The sequence below is a fragment of the Zea mays genome, chromosome 8, assembly GCF_902167145.1.
Source record: "Zea mays cultivar B73 chromosome 8, Zm-B73-REFERENCE-NAM-5.0, whole genome shotgun sequence".
NCBI lineage: Eukaryota > Viridiplantae > Streptophyta > Magnoliopsida > Poales > Poaceae > Zea > Zea mays.
This window is the reverse complement of record NC_050103.1, coordinates 55459377-55478327: the sequence shown is the minus strand read 5'-3', so window position 1 is coordinate 55478327 and position 18951 is coordinate 55459377. Positions and strand designations below refer to the sequence as shown.

At 44.2% G+C, this 18951-nt stretch overlaps 4 protein-coding genes across 20 annotated transcripts in view; 2 read left to right on the top strand and 2 right to left on the bottom strand.

Moving 5' to 3' along the window:
• Nucleotides 1-1534: 1534 nt before the first annotated feature.
• LOC103636941 (protein IQ-DOMAIN 1) lies at nucleotides 1535-2630 on the bottom strand. Its single transcript, XM_008659239.2, has 3 exons — nucleotides 2535-2630; nucleotides 2216-2329; nucleotides 1535-2020 (listed from the first exon to the last, which is right to left on the bottom strand). The coding sequence occupies exons 1-3, from the start codon at nucleotides 2628-2630 to the stop codon at nucleotides 1535-1537; spliced, it is 696 nt and encodes a 231-aa protein (XP_008657461.2).
• A 21-nt stretch (nucleotides 2631-2651) lies between these two features.
• On the bottom strand, nucleotides 2652-4534 carry LOC103635211 (uncharacterized; the record flags this gene model as incomplete). Its single annotated transcript, XM_023300875.1, is given in 4 exon segments — nucleotides 2652-2700; nucleotides 3650-4084; nucleotides 4171-4498; nucleotides 4501-4534. Coding segments are annotated over 4 exon segments (846 nt in total), but the record flags the coding sequence as incomplete, so codon positions are not given.
• A 269-nt stretch (nucleotides 4535-4803) lies between these two features.
• On the top strand, nucleotides 4804-5509 carry LOC109941533 (probable mitochondrial adenine nucleotide transporter BTL3). The gene is made up of 2 exons (XM_020542602.2): nucleotides 4804-4827; nucleotides 4928-5509. Exons 1-2 carry the CDS (start codon nucleotides 4807-4809, stop codon nucleotides 5444-5446), a joined length of 540 nt encoding a protein of 179 aa, XP_020398191.1. The 5' UTR covers nucleotides 4804-4806; the 3' UTR covers nucleotides 5447-5509.
• Nucleotides 5510-15500: 9991 nt separating this feature from the next.
• Nucleotides 15501-18951, top strand: part of LOC100194074 (uncharacterized) — a 59555-nt gene continuing 56104 nt past the window's right edge. For 11 of the 17 annotated variants that reach the window (XR_004851740.1, XR_556690.3, XR_004851738.1 and 8 more), the window contains exon 1: nucleotides 15501-15879. Coding sequence is in view for 13 of the 17 variants with exons in the window: in XM_008656201.4 (XP_008654423.1) it covers nucleotides 15582-15879 (298 nt within the window). In the remaining 4 variants the exon portion in view is untranslated. The remainder of the gene's footprint in view (nucleotides 15880-18951) is intronic. The other 6 variants (XM_008656204.4, XM_035961299.1, XM_035961297.1 and 3 more) reach the window with 3 other exon arrangements.

Here is an 18951-nt window from a genome sequence, read left to right as displayed (position 1 = left end):
TCTAGGGGGGCTTCGTTGCGTTGTCCTTCCCCTGCTTCTTTCCACCATTCTCGGGTTGTCCTCCATGCCACCGCGCTTGGTCGATATGCACCGCTTCCCATTGGATTCCTCCTGTAGAAAACACAACCAGAATGAAATACAATAGGATGATGTTTTGCTTCTATTGTTGATCAAGCAAGAGATAAACCTCATATTTCAGATAACATTCGAGAACATCTAAAAACATTGGACTACTTTCAGCACTCTTGCTCCCCTCAGCTCCACTTTTGTTAAAGAAGTCTTTCAGTTCATTCTATCAGAAGTCCGGCTGATTTACAAACAAAACGGGGAAACATATTAATGGATATTGATATCAAAAATGTAAAAACGAAATATTATGAATGGTTACCAGTTACCAGGTTACACTCTGGAAAGTAAAGTTTCATTGTGTGACTTAGTTGTGGTCACTCCAAGTATTCACAAACAAGTGCAGTCAGTAACCTACCTGCTATTTAACAGACATCCTCTCAGGTGGTCTCTGGTTGAGAACCATCCCGCCTTGTGGGTTCTGAACCTGCTGCCCTTGAAGCAGTTTCTTCGCTGAAATGAGGATGTAATAGTGACAGTGGGTAATTGATTGAGCAGCAGCACACTGTCTGTGTGTTTAAATGCTAGTTACTCACCAATCTCATAGAACACGTCGTTCACATTGGTAGCTATTTTGGCAGAAGTTTCCATGAAGAAGAGACCATTCTCTTGAGCGTACGCCTTTGCTTCCTGCAGCATAGGATAATGTTACCTAATGTATTTTGTTTTGGTTCAGTAGACACCATCACAATCAAACGAGAGGAAGACAAAAAAAACATTGCTGCTATCATGCACCAACATTTTCATGCTACAACTGACAATGGCGTCCTCCGCAGAGACGAACCAAAAAAAAAGTTAGCATTCCTTGCAGCTACAGGCGAATCAAACATTTCTTAACAGGTTCCTCATCAATAGATAAAACCCATCTCAAAGCTGTTTCTAGATTATTAATATGACATTTGTTTTGCATAGTCTGTTTTTTTGGAAGGATCACTAATTCATGTCGCCTGGATGACAATGTTGCCAGTATTGATTACAAGTTAGGGTATAAGCAAATGCATTATCCTGAAAATAGCAGTTATAAGTGGTTAGACAATGGCCCTTCCCAATTAAATGATGATATCTCAAGTGTTAACCCAACTTGTTGGAAAAGGCAAAGGACTAAAGGTATATTCCATGAGTATGCATATTCTGATAATCTTGTAATGATGGAAGATGTGCCAACTGAAGGTTATTTTGCTCACAAACAAGAGACTGAGCTGATTGGTCCAGAAGTTGAAATACCAGAATCTTGCTTCAGGGCTCTCAATAAGCCAAATGGAATGACGTCCGATTTTGTGCAAAATAAAACCAACTTGAAGGAGCGTATGCTTATATCACGTGTCAAGACAAACATGAAAGAGTTAGAAATTATGTTTCAGTGTAGTTCTCGATATGTGAAACTACACAAATATCAAATACAAGTGGATCAGATTGATGACATGATAGTGCACAAGAAAGTAGACCTCACTTGGCTCAGCGGAGGAGACACTCTCTGTTGTGGTTGTGGCTTTTTCTCTTGACTCCCCTTCATATATTTGGCCTTTGGTTTTGGAGGAGTGCCAGCTGCCTTTGCTCTCTGCTCCTTCGGTACTGGTTTCTTCTGATCGGAAGAAGGCGACGGTGATGGCTTCTTCTGATCAGTAAGAGAAGCTGAAGGCAATGGCTTCTTTTTCAGGGTTTTCCGGTCATTGATATTGTTGCTTAGGGTAATGGAGCCTTGTAGCTTGAGAGCTAATGGGTTTGTGGTGTTCTCTTTCTTCGCCTGTGCTTTCTTCGGGTTCTCAGGGTGGACCATGGATCGCGACTCCCATGGGCGTGCTACGATCCAGCGGTCCATCCAGCTCCAGCCCCAGCCACCCTTACCGACTTCATAGCTGAAGTTTCCTAGACTTGTGGCAGACCTTGCTCTCCACTGCCAAAGGGTAAAGTACATCGTTCTGTTAGGTGCACTCACAATCCTGCTATTCTCTTGAACAAATTATGATTGGTTTTAAAGTTAAGTCATGCGTGCAGATTTTAAATGAAAATTTGAATTTTATTTTAATTTGAATCTTAGTGGATTTCTACAACGAAATGAGTTACAACATCCGAATTAGTAAGTATAAACCTGATGGTTGAACGTGTACGCCATAGCTCGCTCACGCTTTACTACTGCTTCTTCCAGTTGTTGTATCCTAACAAGAATTTCATCCATAGTATCCGAGCCTCCATTCCATTCAATCTAATACAAGATGGAAACAAACAAAAAAATACAATGTCATCAGATAAATAAGTGATGTGATCTGCAAGCAAGATGAATAAACGATGAGAACATGTGCATGTCAACAGATCAAAGCACAAAGAAGAGGAAAAGCTGTGAGATGAAATGAAATGCAAAGCACAGGACATAGGTGAAGAAGAGCAGTATTGGATTTAGGCCCGCGTACATTGGCCATCTCGATGCCATCCACAACGAACGGAGCGTCTTTCTCGCCCGTGCCAGACTGTTGTGCATCGACGACATGCTTCACCGTGCTGGACATGCCTCGTCACCTTCTCGCCACCTAGGGACGCCAGAACATAGGTGAGCAGCACAGGACATAGATGCAGTCACTGAAACAAGATAGGGACATAACACATGTCACAAAGTGTATGATTTTCACCATGAAACTTTTGAGATGGACCCTGATTGATTTAATTAACAACTTGAATCGATGAACAGTGCTGCCAATAAAGCTACAAAGACAAATCTAGACTGAATAAATACAAAATCTTTAGTGTTGCCAAATTGCAAAATATCTAGCACAAAGAAATTTATAGGTAGGAGGTGCTGCAGGATAAAGACTGTATTGTTCCTGTAATTCCTGGTCTGTCCCTTCACCCTTACATACTCTATGTATATAGTTCATGCAGCATTTTTAGTATCCGATGGAGAATAATACCATCACTTTGCGTGCAGTGTTCTTCGTTGTTTCAAGGAAGTCCACATTCTATAAAGACTTCAAGGCTGGAAACTGGTCTTTGCCATGAAACAGAACCGGACACTAAGGTTCAGCTTAAATTGATCTCTGAGACGGGCAGCAGTATGGCAAGAAAGCAGAAGATGCCCTCTTGTGATCATGGTCCTTTGGTTTAAAAGGAGTGTGCTTTTTTCAGTGTCTGTAGACTGACAGTCTTTTGTTACCGAGATAGACAGAAAAAGGTAAGGTAACCCTCGCAATCTGCTACACTAAGCAACAAAATTTCAGAAGTTACCTAAGATCACATAACCTGTTTTTCTTACAAAGTTGTGAGGTAACTGCCATTTTGATGATTGACTATTTAGCCATAACCTCAAGACCTAACACTGTAACGATCACATAAACATATCATCTAACCCAATGCACAACAATACCTTGCTATTGAAGAAGGGGCACATAGACTTCTTTGTTGCTGCTTAATTTCTCAAAAACAGTGTATTCTAGATCAGTTTGGCTTGCTTATTTTCTGATGAAAAAATGTTGCAGCTTTGCTTATTCATATATGTTCAAGCATACACACTGCAATCAGAGTAGTACAATACCTGACTCTGGTGTCTCTGACGATGCTGATGGCCATGCCGGCAACGAGGCCAGCAAGGCTGCATGCGAGTTCGAAGGAGAGGTGTGCGTAGCCGTCTAAGAAGTAGGGCTTGGGCTTGGCCTTGGGGTTGATCCCGGCAGAGATGATGGCGGCGATGATGAGGTCATAGATGCCGAGGACTCTGGCCATGACGATGAGGACGATGGACTTCATGACAAGCTTGAGGCGCATGACGCCCATGGAGGCGACGCCGACACCACTCTTAGTCGTCTCATAGGCGACGCCCATGCCTAGACACCAGCGAGGGTGAGGGGCCAGGGGAGTGTGGAATGGACGGTTGGATCCAGCTGGTGAAAGAGACATAGAAGGGAGGGAGGGGAAATCCGAAGGGTGCTTACATGGAAGCTTCACGTAAGCCTTCTTCTTTCCATCAGGCCTGGACAGACACAGTTAAGAATTAACTCATAGTTGCACAACATAATAGATTATACACAAGAAAATAACATTGGACCAAATGCTAACCTGATCAGGGTGTTGACCTTCTTGGCCTGAATGTCATACATCTTCTTGACAGCAGCCTTGATCTTCTTGTCTGCCTTGAGGTCGACAATGAAGACCAGAGTGTTGTTATCTTCAATCTTCTTCATCGCTGATTCTGTGGTGAGGGGATACTTGAGAATTTGGTACTGATCAAGGTTGTTCCTTCTGGTAGTGCTGATTCTTGGGTACTTGGGGTCCCTAGCCTTCTTCAGGGTCTTGGGGCGGTGAAATGTCACGGATGTGCGAATCTTCTTGGTCTTCTTCTTTCCTGGCCCAGACTTCACAGCCTTGACAACCTTCAAGGCCTGGTCTTGGCATCACCCTTCTTGGCAGGAGCAGCTAATCAAACCACAGTTAGATAAAACAGTCAGGTCATGAATACAGCACAGTAAGCCTATCGAATGGAAATAATTTGTGGATTTGGGCATGGTGATTGTGCACTAAAATAGACAAGCTTTGTGCATAGTAAACAATATACTACAATATGTATTGGTAACATTGCATTACATATCCTATCTGTATTTAGGAGACAATGCAGTAATTATAGTTTGCTAATTATATACCCACCCTTCAGATAATTCTTGGCAGAGCAGATAATTATAGCTTTGTGCAACGATCATGTGCATACCTATGGATACAGTAGGTTTTTTTAAAGAATTTGTACCACATATTTCTTTAATCTTTTACTTTGTTGTCATCTTTTCACTGACTATTACTTGATTTGAGCTGTTGGTTTCAGATCAGGACAAAGATGGTTGCTCCTGGTGGTGAAGCTTTAGGTGGGGTCATTGGTGTTGCCCGCCACATGATCCAAACTGAAGGATTCTTCTCGTTGTATAAGGGATTGGTGCCTTCTCTTATCAGCATGGCACTCTCTGGCGATGTATTCTATGGAGTGTATGACATACTGAAGATGGCTTATCTGCATTCTCCTGAAGGAAAGAAAAGGGTATCGATGATGAAGCAACAAAAACAAGAGACAAATGCATTGGATCAACTTGAACTGGGTAATGTGAGGACTTTACTCTATGGGGCCATTGCAGGTTGCTGTGCTGAAGCTGCTACATACCCATTTGAAGTGGTCCGTAGGCAGCTACAGATGCAAGTAAAAGCAACCAGAATGAATGCGCTTGCAACATGCCTTAAGATTGTCGACCAAGGTGGGGTACCAGCACTGTATGCCGGTCTAATCCCCAGTTTGTTACAGGTATGTATTCTTTCAGCAGAGAACCTACTTCCACATATATGTCAATGGTGATCCAACACACATAGCAGGGACAAACACCGACATCAAAGGGAGAAATGGATGAACAGCTGCACAGAGCCTTGGAAGGAATCTGCATAATATAAAGAAGCATGAATTTAGACCTTTAAAACAGAAATGGACCAAAGTGGGAGACAAAGATCATAAACATAAGGGAACTGTCCAATCTAGCACAGCTCCCTCCCATACTTCAGTTCAAAGCAATGGAGGGAATACCATAAATTATATGGATCATTGATCCCATGAATTATTCCATGCTAACAGATTGATAAGTGAATTTGGACTAATAGAGAGCAAAAACTTGCATGACATACGTGACCTGGTAGTGAACCATGTAAATTTAGGTGGGTACAACAGTGTGAGAATTGTACTTCCCAGCACTATACGGGGAATAATGCAGTTGGCACTATTTATTCTCCATCACTACCTGCAAATTTAATCCAAACTCAAGGGGCACCGTGGTTTATTTGAATCCCAGAAGAAACAGGAAGCAAAGCAAAGTATAGGAAACATTCCACACAATCTGCACCAACAAAAGAATCCATCTAATCAAACACATTGGGATTTCTATTAAAAAGAGAATCCATCTAACCAAGAGAAAAGGGAATCAACCTGAGCCAAGATAGATCTCCACCCTATGCTCGTGGGGGGGGCACACCTGCATGAGGACGATGACAGGAGAAGAGCTGTGGTCGAAGGATACTGTTGGGGACTTGTTCTCAAATGCTATGAATTAAGAACAAGGCAACACAAAATGTTAAATGTTAATATCCTTCGTCCTTCGAAGCATTATTTCCCTAAGGATATAATGATTTTCGGACGAAGGTTATGAAGGACATACCTTCATCAGCATAAAATATAATAATGAGAAAGGAATCATACGAAACATATAAGTTAACATAAACAGTTATGTATTATTGACAACCCATTTCTATTTTATTATGATGACGGAATAGAAATGATATCAAATTACAAATGTACCTTCAGCTCGTGAGAAGGTAAAAGTACAAGTGCGACGCAAAAGTCAATGCCAAATCAGCGTGAACAGTACGGGGATACTGTTCACCTATTTATAGGCACGGGTCGCAGCCCATGCAAAATTACATTAATGCCTTTACATTTATCAATAACTCTATGATAATTCTTCGAGGTCTAATCTGGTTTTTCATCTTTAAGTCGGTTTCCTTTCCCGCCGTCCTCCCGAAGCTCTTCTACACACAGCTTCGGCTCTGCGCCAACCTTCGTATTCCTTGTGCTTCGTCCTACCGTGGCTCTGATCCAAGTCCGAAGATACATGTTAATGTACTTTACTCCAGAAACATTGTTAAATCATGTTTTTTGAGGACCTTCGGAAGCCGAAGGCCCCCAACAGTAGCCCCTCACAATATTAATTTGTTAGAATAATAGATTTAGATTGCGAAATGGACGAAGGCTATGAGCCGAAGGTCCGAAAAAACACCTTCCTCTTGCTAGAATAGCAACAGTCATTGGCAACTGGGACCCTCCAGTCTCCAACATAATGGGTTTATAAATAGGGGCTCGCCACAATTTATTTGACACGCTCTCTTGCCATCCGTTTTATCTGCTCAGATAATTTTCTGCCTACGAATATTTGGTTGCCTCCCTAGTTTTAAGCTTCGGAAGCGAGAGGCAAGAATTCCGAAGGAATGTTTGAGAAGAAGAAGGTTGCTGCCGAAATGAAGCTGAGCCTTTCTGAAGAGATGCATCTGGGTTTTCTTGAGTCAATGGCGAAGACGAATACAGAGAAGATTACAAGGGAGATTTTAGAAGGTTTATCCGAAGATACTGGTGAAAGTGACAGTTACGATGCAGACAGCGGTGGTGAAGATTCCGAAGATCGGCCATGGCGACCAAGCCATTCAGTCTTCGGAAAATCAACTATTGGGCAAAGTCACCTTGAGAACATGAAGGGGAGATACTTTCGAGATATGTCCATTGTGAGAGCAGATGCCGGAGAAAAAACTGTGCCGACTCCCGAAGATGATGAAGTTGTTATCTTCCAAAGCTTTTTAAAAGCTGGGCTACGATTCCCTTTAAGCAGATTCGTGGTAGAAATTCTGAAAATATATCAGGTTTACCTCCATCAACTTACCCCTGAAGCAATAATAAGAATGGGAATCTTCGTCCGGGCTGCGAAGAGTCAGGGTCTAGAGCCAAGTGCAAAAAACTTTTGCAATATACATGAATTGTTATACGAAACGAAGCCCTGGGGTAAAGAGCAATACCATAACAACTTTGGTTGCTACAACTTCGGCGCTCGCTCTGGATCAAGCTGCCCCGTGCCCACGTTTCGCAAGAGATGGCCCGGGAATGGATGAAAGAGTGGTTCTATGTTAAAAATGATTTGAAGGCTCGAGAGGATATTAAGGATGTCATCATGTGCCCCATCTGGCAGCGCTTCGGACTTCGGAAACCGAAGATAGAAATGGATGAAGCAGCCGAAGAATGCCAACGGGCCTTCAGCGTAGTCTGCTCTTTTATTGGAACCAGAGATTTAATACAAGAAAACATTGCCTTCAGAGTATGGCCTCTTGCGGATAATTGGGAAATGCCAAAAGAAACTGTTAAAGATACTGACGAAGGTGGGCTAGTCAGGCTGAAGTATACATTCAAGTATGGGGACAAGTTCGTTGAACCAGATGATGATTGGTTAAAGAGCATTGAGACTGTAAGCGATGAATTGCTTGGGATATATTCGAAGGCTGAAGATACTGCATTGTCAGCAGCCTTCGGAGGTCGAAGAAAGAAAAGACTGAACCGAGTATTTGATGCAATTGGGTTCGTGTACCCCGACTACCATTATCCAGTGCGGGGGCAGAAAAGGAAAGGTACAGCTTCTGCAAAAGAAACCGCTTCAGCTGCTCCTAGCGAGCCAACACCGAAGAGAAAAAGGGTGAAAGTTCTCACACACCGGCCACGCTACATTGAACTAGCCACAGTGCCTGAATTCGGCAGCGCAACATCTTCGGCTCCCGAAGCTAAGGAATCAACTCTGCTGCCAGGAGCCACAGAGCTAGCCGAAGCGCCAACAACAAAAGAATTGGAGGAACCACAGACTTTGTTACCAGAAACCAAAGAGTTGGCCGAAGCGCCATCGACAGAAAAGATGGAAAAAGCAAAAGCATCAACTGAGGGAACAAAAATATCAGAAATTTTAAGTCCTTCAGTAGAAATTGAAGTAACAAAAGTTAAAAAGGGGCCAACAGTGACCCCAAAAAGAAAGAGAATGGTTAACGTATTGGATGTTTTGGAAACAATTAAACTTCCAAGCACAACCCCAAAGAAGACTACTGAAACTTCTGAGGCGCTTGTTGAAGTATCCGTTGCTAAAGCTCCGAAGCAACAGACTGGAATTGAAACCGGGCCTTCAGAACCGACCAAGGTAATACCTTGGGAAGCAGAAGAAGCAAAAATTGCAAAGGCCACCGAAGAAGTGAAAATGTCAGAGCCAACTTTGGTCGAAGAAATTGATACCGCTGCCCCCGAAGCATCTTCCAAAATATACGATTATATCGTGCGACATGCTTCGGGGAAGAAGTTATCGGAAGAAGAAGTTTTTGAAGCTAACCACTATGCCAAAGAATTGAAATATCCGAAGGGGGCACTAGTGTTCAATGGGACAAACGAAGAAGATTTCCTATACTGCCTCCCAGACAACAAAGAATTGTCCGTCTGTGCCGGGAGATGGCTAGAAGTATGGGGTTTCCGAAGCTCGAAGCTGACTTATGTGCTATGACGAAAGAAGATCTTGCGGATAGTCTTGCGTACAATAGCCTGAAGGTATGGGAATTTGAAAATTTTATAATTCGTAACTCATTCTTTTATTCTTATATGAACTCTTTTTCATATAGGGTTTAATTCTAAGCAACGCATTGAGAGCACAAAAGAGTGCCGAAGACGAGAGCTACGAAATTGCGTTCAACAATCTACGATCAGAAGTTATTAGACTGAGAAATGAAGCTCTTGAAAAAGATAAAATTCTGCTTACATTGGTAGACAAGGTAAAAAGGACGAAGCTGCTTCAAAGGCCCAGGCCGAAACCCAAAGACGTGAAATTAAAGATCTTCAGAAACAGCTAGCTAGAGCTAAAGAAGAGCGTATACTTGAAGAAACAAAACGCGAGCTTAGTGATCAACTGGCCAATCATTTGGAGATGAGTGTTAAAGAGCTTCGTGCGTCCCAGAGGAAATGTTATGTTAAATCCATAGAGTGCGTCAAAAAGATAAAATCTAGCTTCGCCAGCGTTGGCGCATTCTCTAGTGAAGAGAATTTTTCAAGAGGCAATCCTGAAGGTCCAATGGAATGGATCAGTCACGAAGCAGAAGCCTTCGAAGAAATTCTGAATAGCCGCGGGGACATCTGCGCTTTTTCGGGTGCTAGAGGAGTTGCTACTGTTTTGGAGAGAATAGGTTGTGAGCATGTAAAATCCTTAGCTCAGTCCGAAGCTGCCTTGTCCTCCGAAGACATCAAAGACCCCTCGGCCGAAGCAAGCATGGTTGGCGGAAAATTCTTTACTGATATCTGGGACAACGGCGGCCGAGAAATGGCGCAAGAAATTATTCAAAAGAGTGAAAAAGGCATTCATGATGCTAGGAAAGTAGCGGAAGCTGCCGAGAAAAGTACAGAGCCCGAAGGGCACATAGGTATTAATTAGTGGTTTTTATCATGCTGTAATTTTTAATTCCAAACTCTGTTCTCGGTTTGTAATAGTAATATAGCCGTATCTTTTCTTCCCTCAGAACCTGCTGAGGCATCTCCGGGCCCCCACCCGAAGGGGGACGATGAAATTAGAAAAATGGCTGAAGCCATTATGGATAAAGTTGTCAACCAACTTTTGAACGAAGCTGCAGAGATAGTTCTCAAGGAGAATTAAATCGTTATTGTAGAAACATTTGGAACATAAGATGTGTAATATATTGTAACTATGAATGTAACATATAGTCTATTTATAATTTAATTCTTTACGATGCATGAAACTTTGCATACATACCATTTTTTGAGCCTTCGGCGAAAAAACACCTTCCCTTCTTTTCATGCTTCGTGAAGAAAATCTTTTCTATATCACAAGAATTTGTTTACTTCTCTGATAAAAACATCCAAGCTTCGTGAACTATTCTCCGAAGCTACTCTTCATTTGGATTCGTCTTGTGCCTTAGCACGATTTTCTCTTTTCCAAAATATGTTCCGAAGATTAACATTGTATCCCCTTCTTGTTCCAGATGCAGTATGCTGTATGATGCTTATGTTATGCAAAAATGATGTGATGATGTTATGTTATGCAAAATGATTTTTGTGCCGCAGATACATATCCCTGTAATAAAGCACACACACTTTATATATCAGCGCTGACTTGTCGCTGTAAGCCTCCCTTAGGAGCTTCTTCGCCTTTTACTTTCAGCGGAATCAGCGTTTATTTTTCGCTGTAAGCCTCCCTTAAGAGCTTCTTCGCCTTTTACTTTCAGCGGAATCAGCGTTTATTTTTCGCTGTAAGCCTCCCTTAGGAGCTTCTTCGCCTTTTACTTTCAGTGGAATCAGCGTTTATTTTTCGCTGTAGGTTTAGAAAACTTACACTGCGCTCCCTTAGGAACGACTTTTTACTGTTTCGAACAATTTGTACTGTGTCCGTTAGATCAATTTTTTGATAATTCAAAGGTCCTCCAAATCAGTATAAGTTCATATGCTTCGGCAACTCAAGCCTATGGAAAAAACATATTTTTATTATGGTAAAAGACGAAAGTATTACAAGGAATTGAAATTCAACAAAAGACATTTAAACTCTTCATAATTGTTTCTTATTGACAAAAGGGAAATAGTGAATGTAGAAAATGCAAAAGAACTGCTGTTGAAGTAGGATATTTGTCAATAAATGTGCTTCGACTCTGGCACAGTGTTGTTGACTGTGCGAGCTTCGGACTCCTCTCTGAAATCCCTCTGAAGATGATTGTGCTGACTCCCTTCTGGCTGTTGTCCTTGCTGGATCGGCGGTGGCGGTGGAGGTTGCTGCCAGGATGCTTGGGATTGGCTCGCCGAAGCAACAGAAGCTGCAGGGTGGTTGCCTACATATTCTGGAATATAAGGTGAGTGATACGAAGCAGTATGCATGACCTGCTACGGCTGACTCTGTTGCGCTGCTGCTTCCGCTATTTCCTTCTGCTTCTGGATGGTAACATGGCACATCCTGGTAGTATGGCCCTTGTCTTCACCACAGAATAGGCAATATATTTTTCTTGGCTGGTCTCCAAACCTTCCCCCGAAGCCCCTGGCGCCTCTGCCCCTTGGCGCTGGCGGCCGAAAAGAACTCTGCTGTTGGGCCGAAGCTTGTGAAGAGTGTTGTGGTCTTTGCTGCTGGCTCCCTCGATCATCAGTTTGAGCAGAGTTATGGATTGACCTAACATGCCTCGGGTGAAATCTTCCTCCGAAGCCCCTGGTCATTTCAGAGAACCTGAATGCTTCCTCCCTTCTTTGGCGGAAGTCATTGTCAGCTCGAATGTATTCGTCCATCTTCTGGAGCAGCTTCTCCAACGTTTGTGGTGGCTTCCTAGCAAAGTACTGCGTTGATGGTCCCGGCCGAAGCCCCTTAATCATGGCCTCAATGACAATTTCATTGGGCACTGTTGGCGCTTATGCCCTCAGGCGCAGAAACCTTCGGACATACGCCTGAAGGTACTCTTCATGGTCCTGGGTACACTGGAAGAGAGCCTGAGCGGTGACTGGCTTCGTCTGAAACCCTTGAAAGCTAGTTATCAGCATATCCTTCAATTTCTGCCAAGAAGTGATTGTCCCTGGCCGAAGAGAAGAGTACCAAGTCTGAGCAACGCTCCTGACGGCCATGACAAAAGATTTTGCCATGACTGCCGTATTGCCACCATACGAAGATATCGTTGCTTCGTAGCTCATCAGGAATTGCTTGGGGTCTGTATGACCGTCATACATGGGGAGCTGTGGTGGCTTGTAGGACTGGGGCCATGGTGTAGCCTGCAATTCTGTTGAGAGAGGAGAAGCATCATCAAAAGCAAAGTTTCCATGATGGAAATCTTCATACCAGTCGTCCTCATTGTGGAAGCCTTCCTGATGAAGCTCTCTGCGTGGAGGCCTTCGGCTTTGATCATCTTGAACAAGATGACGGACCTCTTCGAAAGCTTCGTCTATCTGTCTCTGAAGATCAGCTAGACGAGCCATCTTCTCCTTCTTGCGTTGCCCTGTTGCTGAAGGATCTCTAGATTTTGGATCTCCTGATCCAGGTCATCCTCCGGAGGTGTTGGACTAACAGCCTTCCTCTTCTGGCTTCGGGCCTCTCTAAGAGAAAGGACATCCTGATTGGGATCCAGCGGCTGTAAAGTACCAGCCCCTGTCGCTGAAGCTTTTTTCGGCGGCATGACGAAGGTGATGCTTGCCGAAAGTGTTCAAGACTCAAAAAATGGAAGTGAGTTCACTGGAGGTGGGCGCCAATGTTGGGGACTTGTTCTCAAATGCTATGAATTAAGAACAAGGCAACACAAAATGTTAAATGTTAATATCCTTCGTCTTTCGAAGCATTATTTCCCTAAGGATATAATGATTTTCGGACGAAGGTTATGAAGGACATACCTTCATCAGCATAAAATATAATAATGAGAAAGGAATCATACGAAACATATAAGTTAACATAAACAGTTATGTATTATTGACAACCCATTTCTATTTTATTATGATGACGGAATAGAAATGATATCAAATTACAAATGTACCTTCAGCTCGTGAGAAGGTAAAAGTACAAGTGCGACGCAAAAGTCAATGCCAAATCAGCGTGAACAGTACGGGGATACTGTTCACCTATTTATAGGCACGGGTCGCAGCCCATGCAAAATTACATTAATGCCTTTACATTTATCAATAACTCTATGATAATTCTTCGAGGTCTAATCTGGTTTTTCATCTTTAAGTCGGTTTCCTTTCCCGCCGTCCTCCCGAAGCTCTTCTACACACAGCTTCGGCTCTGCGCCAACCTTCGTATTCCTTGTGCTTCGTCCTACCGTGGCTCTGATCCAAGTCCGAAGATACCTGTTAATGTACTTTACTCCAGAAACATTGTTAAATCATGTTTTTTGAGGACCTTAGGAAGCCGAAGGCCCCCAACAGATACCTGGATCCAGATGCGTTTGGCGCAGGGGGAAGATTGCCTCCGAAGTTGTCAGGTCAGGCCAGAGGAGCAGGCTGTGTTGGGGAGGCGCGATGGCGGGTTGCTTTAGGTCAAGGGATCTAACACCGCGTCGTCGTCGGGAAACATGACGCTGCAGGCGCCTTCCACGCCGCCATCTCCGTGTCCTCCACCTCCTTCGTCAGATCAGATCAGCACTCACCATGGAACCTTCCAACGAGAGGTGTCTCGGTCTTGCACTGCCGATGCGGTTGTCGGGGCCGAGGTCACACGCCTTGTGGGTGGCGATGGCAGCGTGGAGCAGTGGGATGCGGCGAGGCGGAGCACGCGTGGGGGCGTGTCGCGAGGCGCGTTGCGCGCATCACGACGAGATGGATGAGGGCGAGGGAGCATTGTGAGGTTGGCCGCGCGCATCACGGCAAGACGGACGCCGTCGGTGACTCCGAGGACTCCGCCTGGTCAGGGCCACAGTTCAGATCGGTTAGACGACAGGTCAAATCAGGAAACGGCGACGCGAGATTCTTCGATCCGCGGGGTGCGCTCTCACCTTGGGGCGCTTCGGGAAGGTACGGACGAAGAGGATGACGATGGAGACGTGCGCTTCCCGGCGGCGGCGACGGAGCTCCGGCGAGTCTCCACCATGGCGTGCGCGCGGAGTGATTAGGGTTTGGTGGGGGAGTTAGCTGCCCGCCCAACGCGCGCGGAGGACAGGGGAGGAGGCGACGCAGGCAGGTGAGGTGTGCGGGCAGGAGGGCAAAACAGGAAATGAAAAAAAGGCAGAACGCAAGGAGACAGCCTACCCCTTACAGCCTTAATAGTAGTAAAGATTCTGAAGTGTTCATCTCTATCTTCGTCCTAAAGCTATTCTCCCGGAGAGATAATACTTTAAGGACGAAGATCCCTAATATTTAACACTGTATTGCCTTGTTTTTAGTTTTATACAACAATCAAAAGCAAATGATCAACACTATCCTAACTTCGGTCAACTCATATTTCACAAATGATAAAATTTAATATTGGTTGTGTAATTCACTACCAATATTATCTTTAAAATATGCCTATGACCGGTACAAAGTTATGAAGACATTTGATTAACAACACAACATTTAACCCTACATATGTTATTGGTACACTATTTTTTCTGGTTACAGGGCACAGATATTTATCAGTATATATATATATTGTGTATACGTTGAGTTGTGGGGGTATGCCTAGGGATGGCAGCGGGTCGGGTTTTGTTCGGGTATAATAATACCCGACCCGAAATTGTACCCGAGACTTCTACAAATATCCATACCCACCAAGCCAATCGGGCGAGAAACTGTACCCATACCCATGCCCATCGGGTATCCACCGGGTATCGGGTATCCAGTGGATATGTTATTGTAGACTAAATAACATTCGGTTAGTGTTATAATAAATGCATAAAATATTTTAGTTTACATCTAAGCACCAATGCAACACGAGAATGACTATATTTGGCTTCACGTCGATACAATATTTCAACTCATAATTATCACATCCAATAAATTTAAATTTGAGTACAGAGAATAAAAGCTTAATGAGTTCATGACAGTTGACAGTTATAACATTGTCAATGTCTCATTGGTCTCGATTACATTACAGTTGACTGTTAACACAACACAAATTAATATTCATTAATCAACAACACATGCGAGTGAGTTTTTCTAGTGAATGTAGCATATTTTTAGTGGATGTAGCATATTTAAAGAGGTATATTGATATTTTGGGTATCCACTGGATACCCGTGGGTAAAGTATTTTACCCATACCCGACCCGATGTATTTCGGGTATCCGACCTGATAGGACCCACGGGTGAGTTTTTGTACCCGTATCCATATCCGGTGGGTACGAAACCCGCAGGTATCCATACCCACGGGTCCAACTGCCATCCCTAGGTATGCCAGCCCTTAGCTACGCCCATGGAGTAGAGAAAAAGTGAAAACGGCGATGTTGGCCGTCCCATTTTGTAAGCTCCCCTTCCCCGTCTGGCCGTCTCGACTGCCCCAGTCCTTTCTCAGATCCATGTCTACCCAGAATCTGCTAACTGGCGCGTGCACGAGCTCCGCCCCGGCCCCGTCCGAGGCGGAGGAAGGGGACAGGACGCCTTTGGCTGACGCTGCGAACGCGGCGGAAGAGCTGTACCGCCTCCGTGACACCTTTTTCCCCCGGGACCCTTCCGAGAAAGTCGCCGCACTCCGCGCCCGCGCCGACGCCGCCCTCGCGCTCCTCGACGCCTTCCCGTCCGGTACGCGTCGTCTGCTATCTTCCCAACTGCCACTATCCATTGTCTTCTTGCAACTGGTTTAGTTAGTAGAACACTGACGCAGAAGCCGGGGTGGATTGCCAACCACTAATTCGATTACTAGCACTCACCACTTGGTGGTAGCCACACATGTTACCATCTCTGTTGGTTTGTCCGCAACTCGATGATGCTAGTCCAATAAAATGGAATTTGGAAATGCTAATTCGTCATTTGGAAATGTTAGATTAGGATTAGCATTGCAGTGTGTGCTGGATTTGATGGTCAAGGCTTGCCCCCTGGGTCTTTTGAGATTGGTGGCTGTTCTATGTTTCTATGAACATCTGTATAGTTGTGTTGGACGTTTGCCTAGTGGTTATTGCGGACTTCATCTTGTGCATGGGTGGAGAAGCTACATATTTATATGATGTGAGTAAGCAAAATAAAGCCAATTTGTTCCATTGTTTTCTGAACATAAGCTCTGTTTTTATGTTAAAACTTGATGATTAACCAGGAACCTGGCATGTTACAGAAAAAATGGGTGATCACAACATAGAAGAGGAGCAAAACTAATGTTTTTCCTTTGTTTGCTGAACTAGCATGTTACAGAAAAAATGGGTGTTCAGTGTTCACAACATAGAAGAGGAACAAAACTAATGTTATTCCTATGTTTGCTGAACATAGGCAATGGTGTTGTATTGTGCTGTCATCCTTGACTGTTTCAATAAACGGTAGCATTATTATCTTTCCGTACATGCAAATGCTAGCTTTAATATTTCTATTTCAGAGCTGGCTAGATGGTAGGAGAATTGCAGAGCTGGCTCCTAGTTTGTTTGCTGCTGTTAATAGAAAAGCAGTGAGGACGCGGACTGTCCATGAAGCTGTTATGGGAGGCAGCTGGGTTCTTGATATTAGGGTAGGGGGAATTTTTCCCCTAGTGCCTTCTCGGAATTTTTCCAAATCTGGGATCTTGTTCAGGAGATCAACTTGCTACCTGATACTCCAGATCAACACATTTGGACACCATCCTCTTCGGGTTCTTATTCTTCCAAGTCGGCCTATGATCGATTTATGGTGGGGGCTGCTGGTTTCGCGCCGGCTGATCATATTTGGAGGACCTGGGCTCCACCAAGATGCAAGTTCTTTCTCTGGCTTGCAGCTCAAGATAGGTGTTGGACAGCAGATCACTTAGTGAAAAGGGGTTTGAATCATCCGGTTCAATGCCCCCTTTGTGATCAAGACGATGAAACAATGCAACACCTTCTGATTCCTTGTGTCTTCTCGAGAGAAGTGTGGTTTAGGATTCTATCCATGGTTAATTTGCAACAGTTTTCTCCTTCAAATTCTGATTTGGTTTTCCAAGTTTGGTGGGCTAATCTAGAAAGATCTCGGTTGTGCAACACAAGGGGGTCAATTCTCTTGTCGTGCTGGTGGCATGGTGGCTATGGAAACAACGAAATGAATGCGTGTTTGAGGGGGGTAATCCTGGCGGCAATCAGATTATTCAAAACATCAAAGACGACGTTCATTGGTGGGGTCTTGCAGGCGCAGTTTGAAGTTAGTCTGTTTGCTGGCCTCTGGTAGTAGTAGTTTTTCTTTCTAGATGGATCTTTTTGTGTATTTCCGTTTTTGGCCACTGTAAGGTGGTCTTCCCTGGATGTTCGGTCTGCTTTTAGATCTCTATTTCTATCCTCTTAATATACATAATAAATGCACAGTTCTCCTGCGCGTTTTAGAAAAAAAATATTTCTATTTCTGAGTTGGATGTAAGTCAAACTTTTTCAGGATTACTTTTTTTCTTTCTGATCCTGTTGGAATTAATTTTATTTTCTTGAAATGAAAAAAAATTGATTAGTGAATGCTTACACTAGTTGATCCTTGAAGCTTCTAGCAAAGTCCAAAGTAACGAAATTTGAACAAAAAAAGGAAGAAGTGAAACTGGACTCAAGTATGACTGTATGAGTTGGAAAGATGCAAGTCAATAGCAAATTGAGTTTTGCTAGTTAAGAGTTCCTTGATACTACTAAAAGCTACTGAAATGTTCATGCACCATGAGCTGTGAATTGAGGGACAAATCTATAGAGTTTAGCAAAAAGGAAGTGGTAAAATAGAAATTGACTATTAGCTTCAGATAACCTTGAACTGTATGTAGATTGATGGTAGTTAGAAAGCTACCAATAGTGTTGTGCTAGCTTCGAATAGCCTCCAGTTGCATGTATGTGTGAGAAGAGAAAACGAAGGCATTAGTTTGAACAATACCACATCCCACTGTTTCGCTGTGCCTAACTCCTAACAACTTCTATATGCTTGAACAATTGTTCTTGATGCTGGCTTATGAGTCTATGATGGTTTGTGCTTTGTCTAATTATCTCATGCCATGTGTAGGAGAATGGAACTCTTGATTGATATTGCATAGAGGTGGTGGTTACATATATAGACACAGAACCCTAACCCTATTGGGCCGGCAACCCAACAGTGGTGTTGGCCCACCCACCCACACAGTCTAATATCCCGCCGCAGTCGCAACGGGGGCACCGCACACGATGAGACTGGAGTAGAAGCCGAAGGTAGGAGCCGACGGGTTGATATCCCCCAGCAGTCGCAGCGTCGTGAGGGTGCGAATGTTGCGGCTAGAGTAGAGACTGTTGTGGACTCCGAGAAGACGACAGCCCCTAGATGCCGAGGTAGCCGAAGTCGAGGTGGTCGTGGTCGTGGTCGGGAGACACGCAACAGTAGCCTGTTCTTCGGGAGGGGTCGACAGGGCAACACAACAAAAGAGCACCAGCAGGCCGACCTTCTTGCTTCTTCGATCGTCCGGACGTTGAGGAGCCACGCCAAGGAGTGTGGCGGCAGCGCATGCCTCTGCGCCGGTCAAGGTGGCCGCGCCCGCGGCAGGAAAGAAGGGGTAGCGGCGGATCCGACTGGGAAGGCCACGACAGCGGCTGATCTTGCCAGGAATACGACAATCCAACCAAGGAGACGATGGATCCAACCGAGAAAGTCGCGGAAGCGATGGATCCGACCGGGAAGGCCACGACAGAGATGGATCCAATGAAGGCGACGACAAAGGGGGAGGGC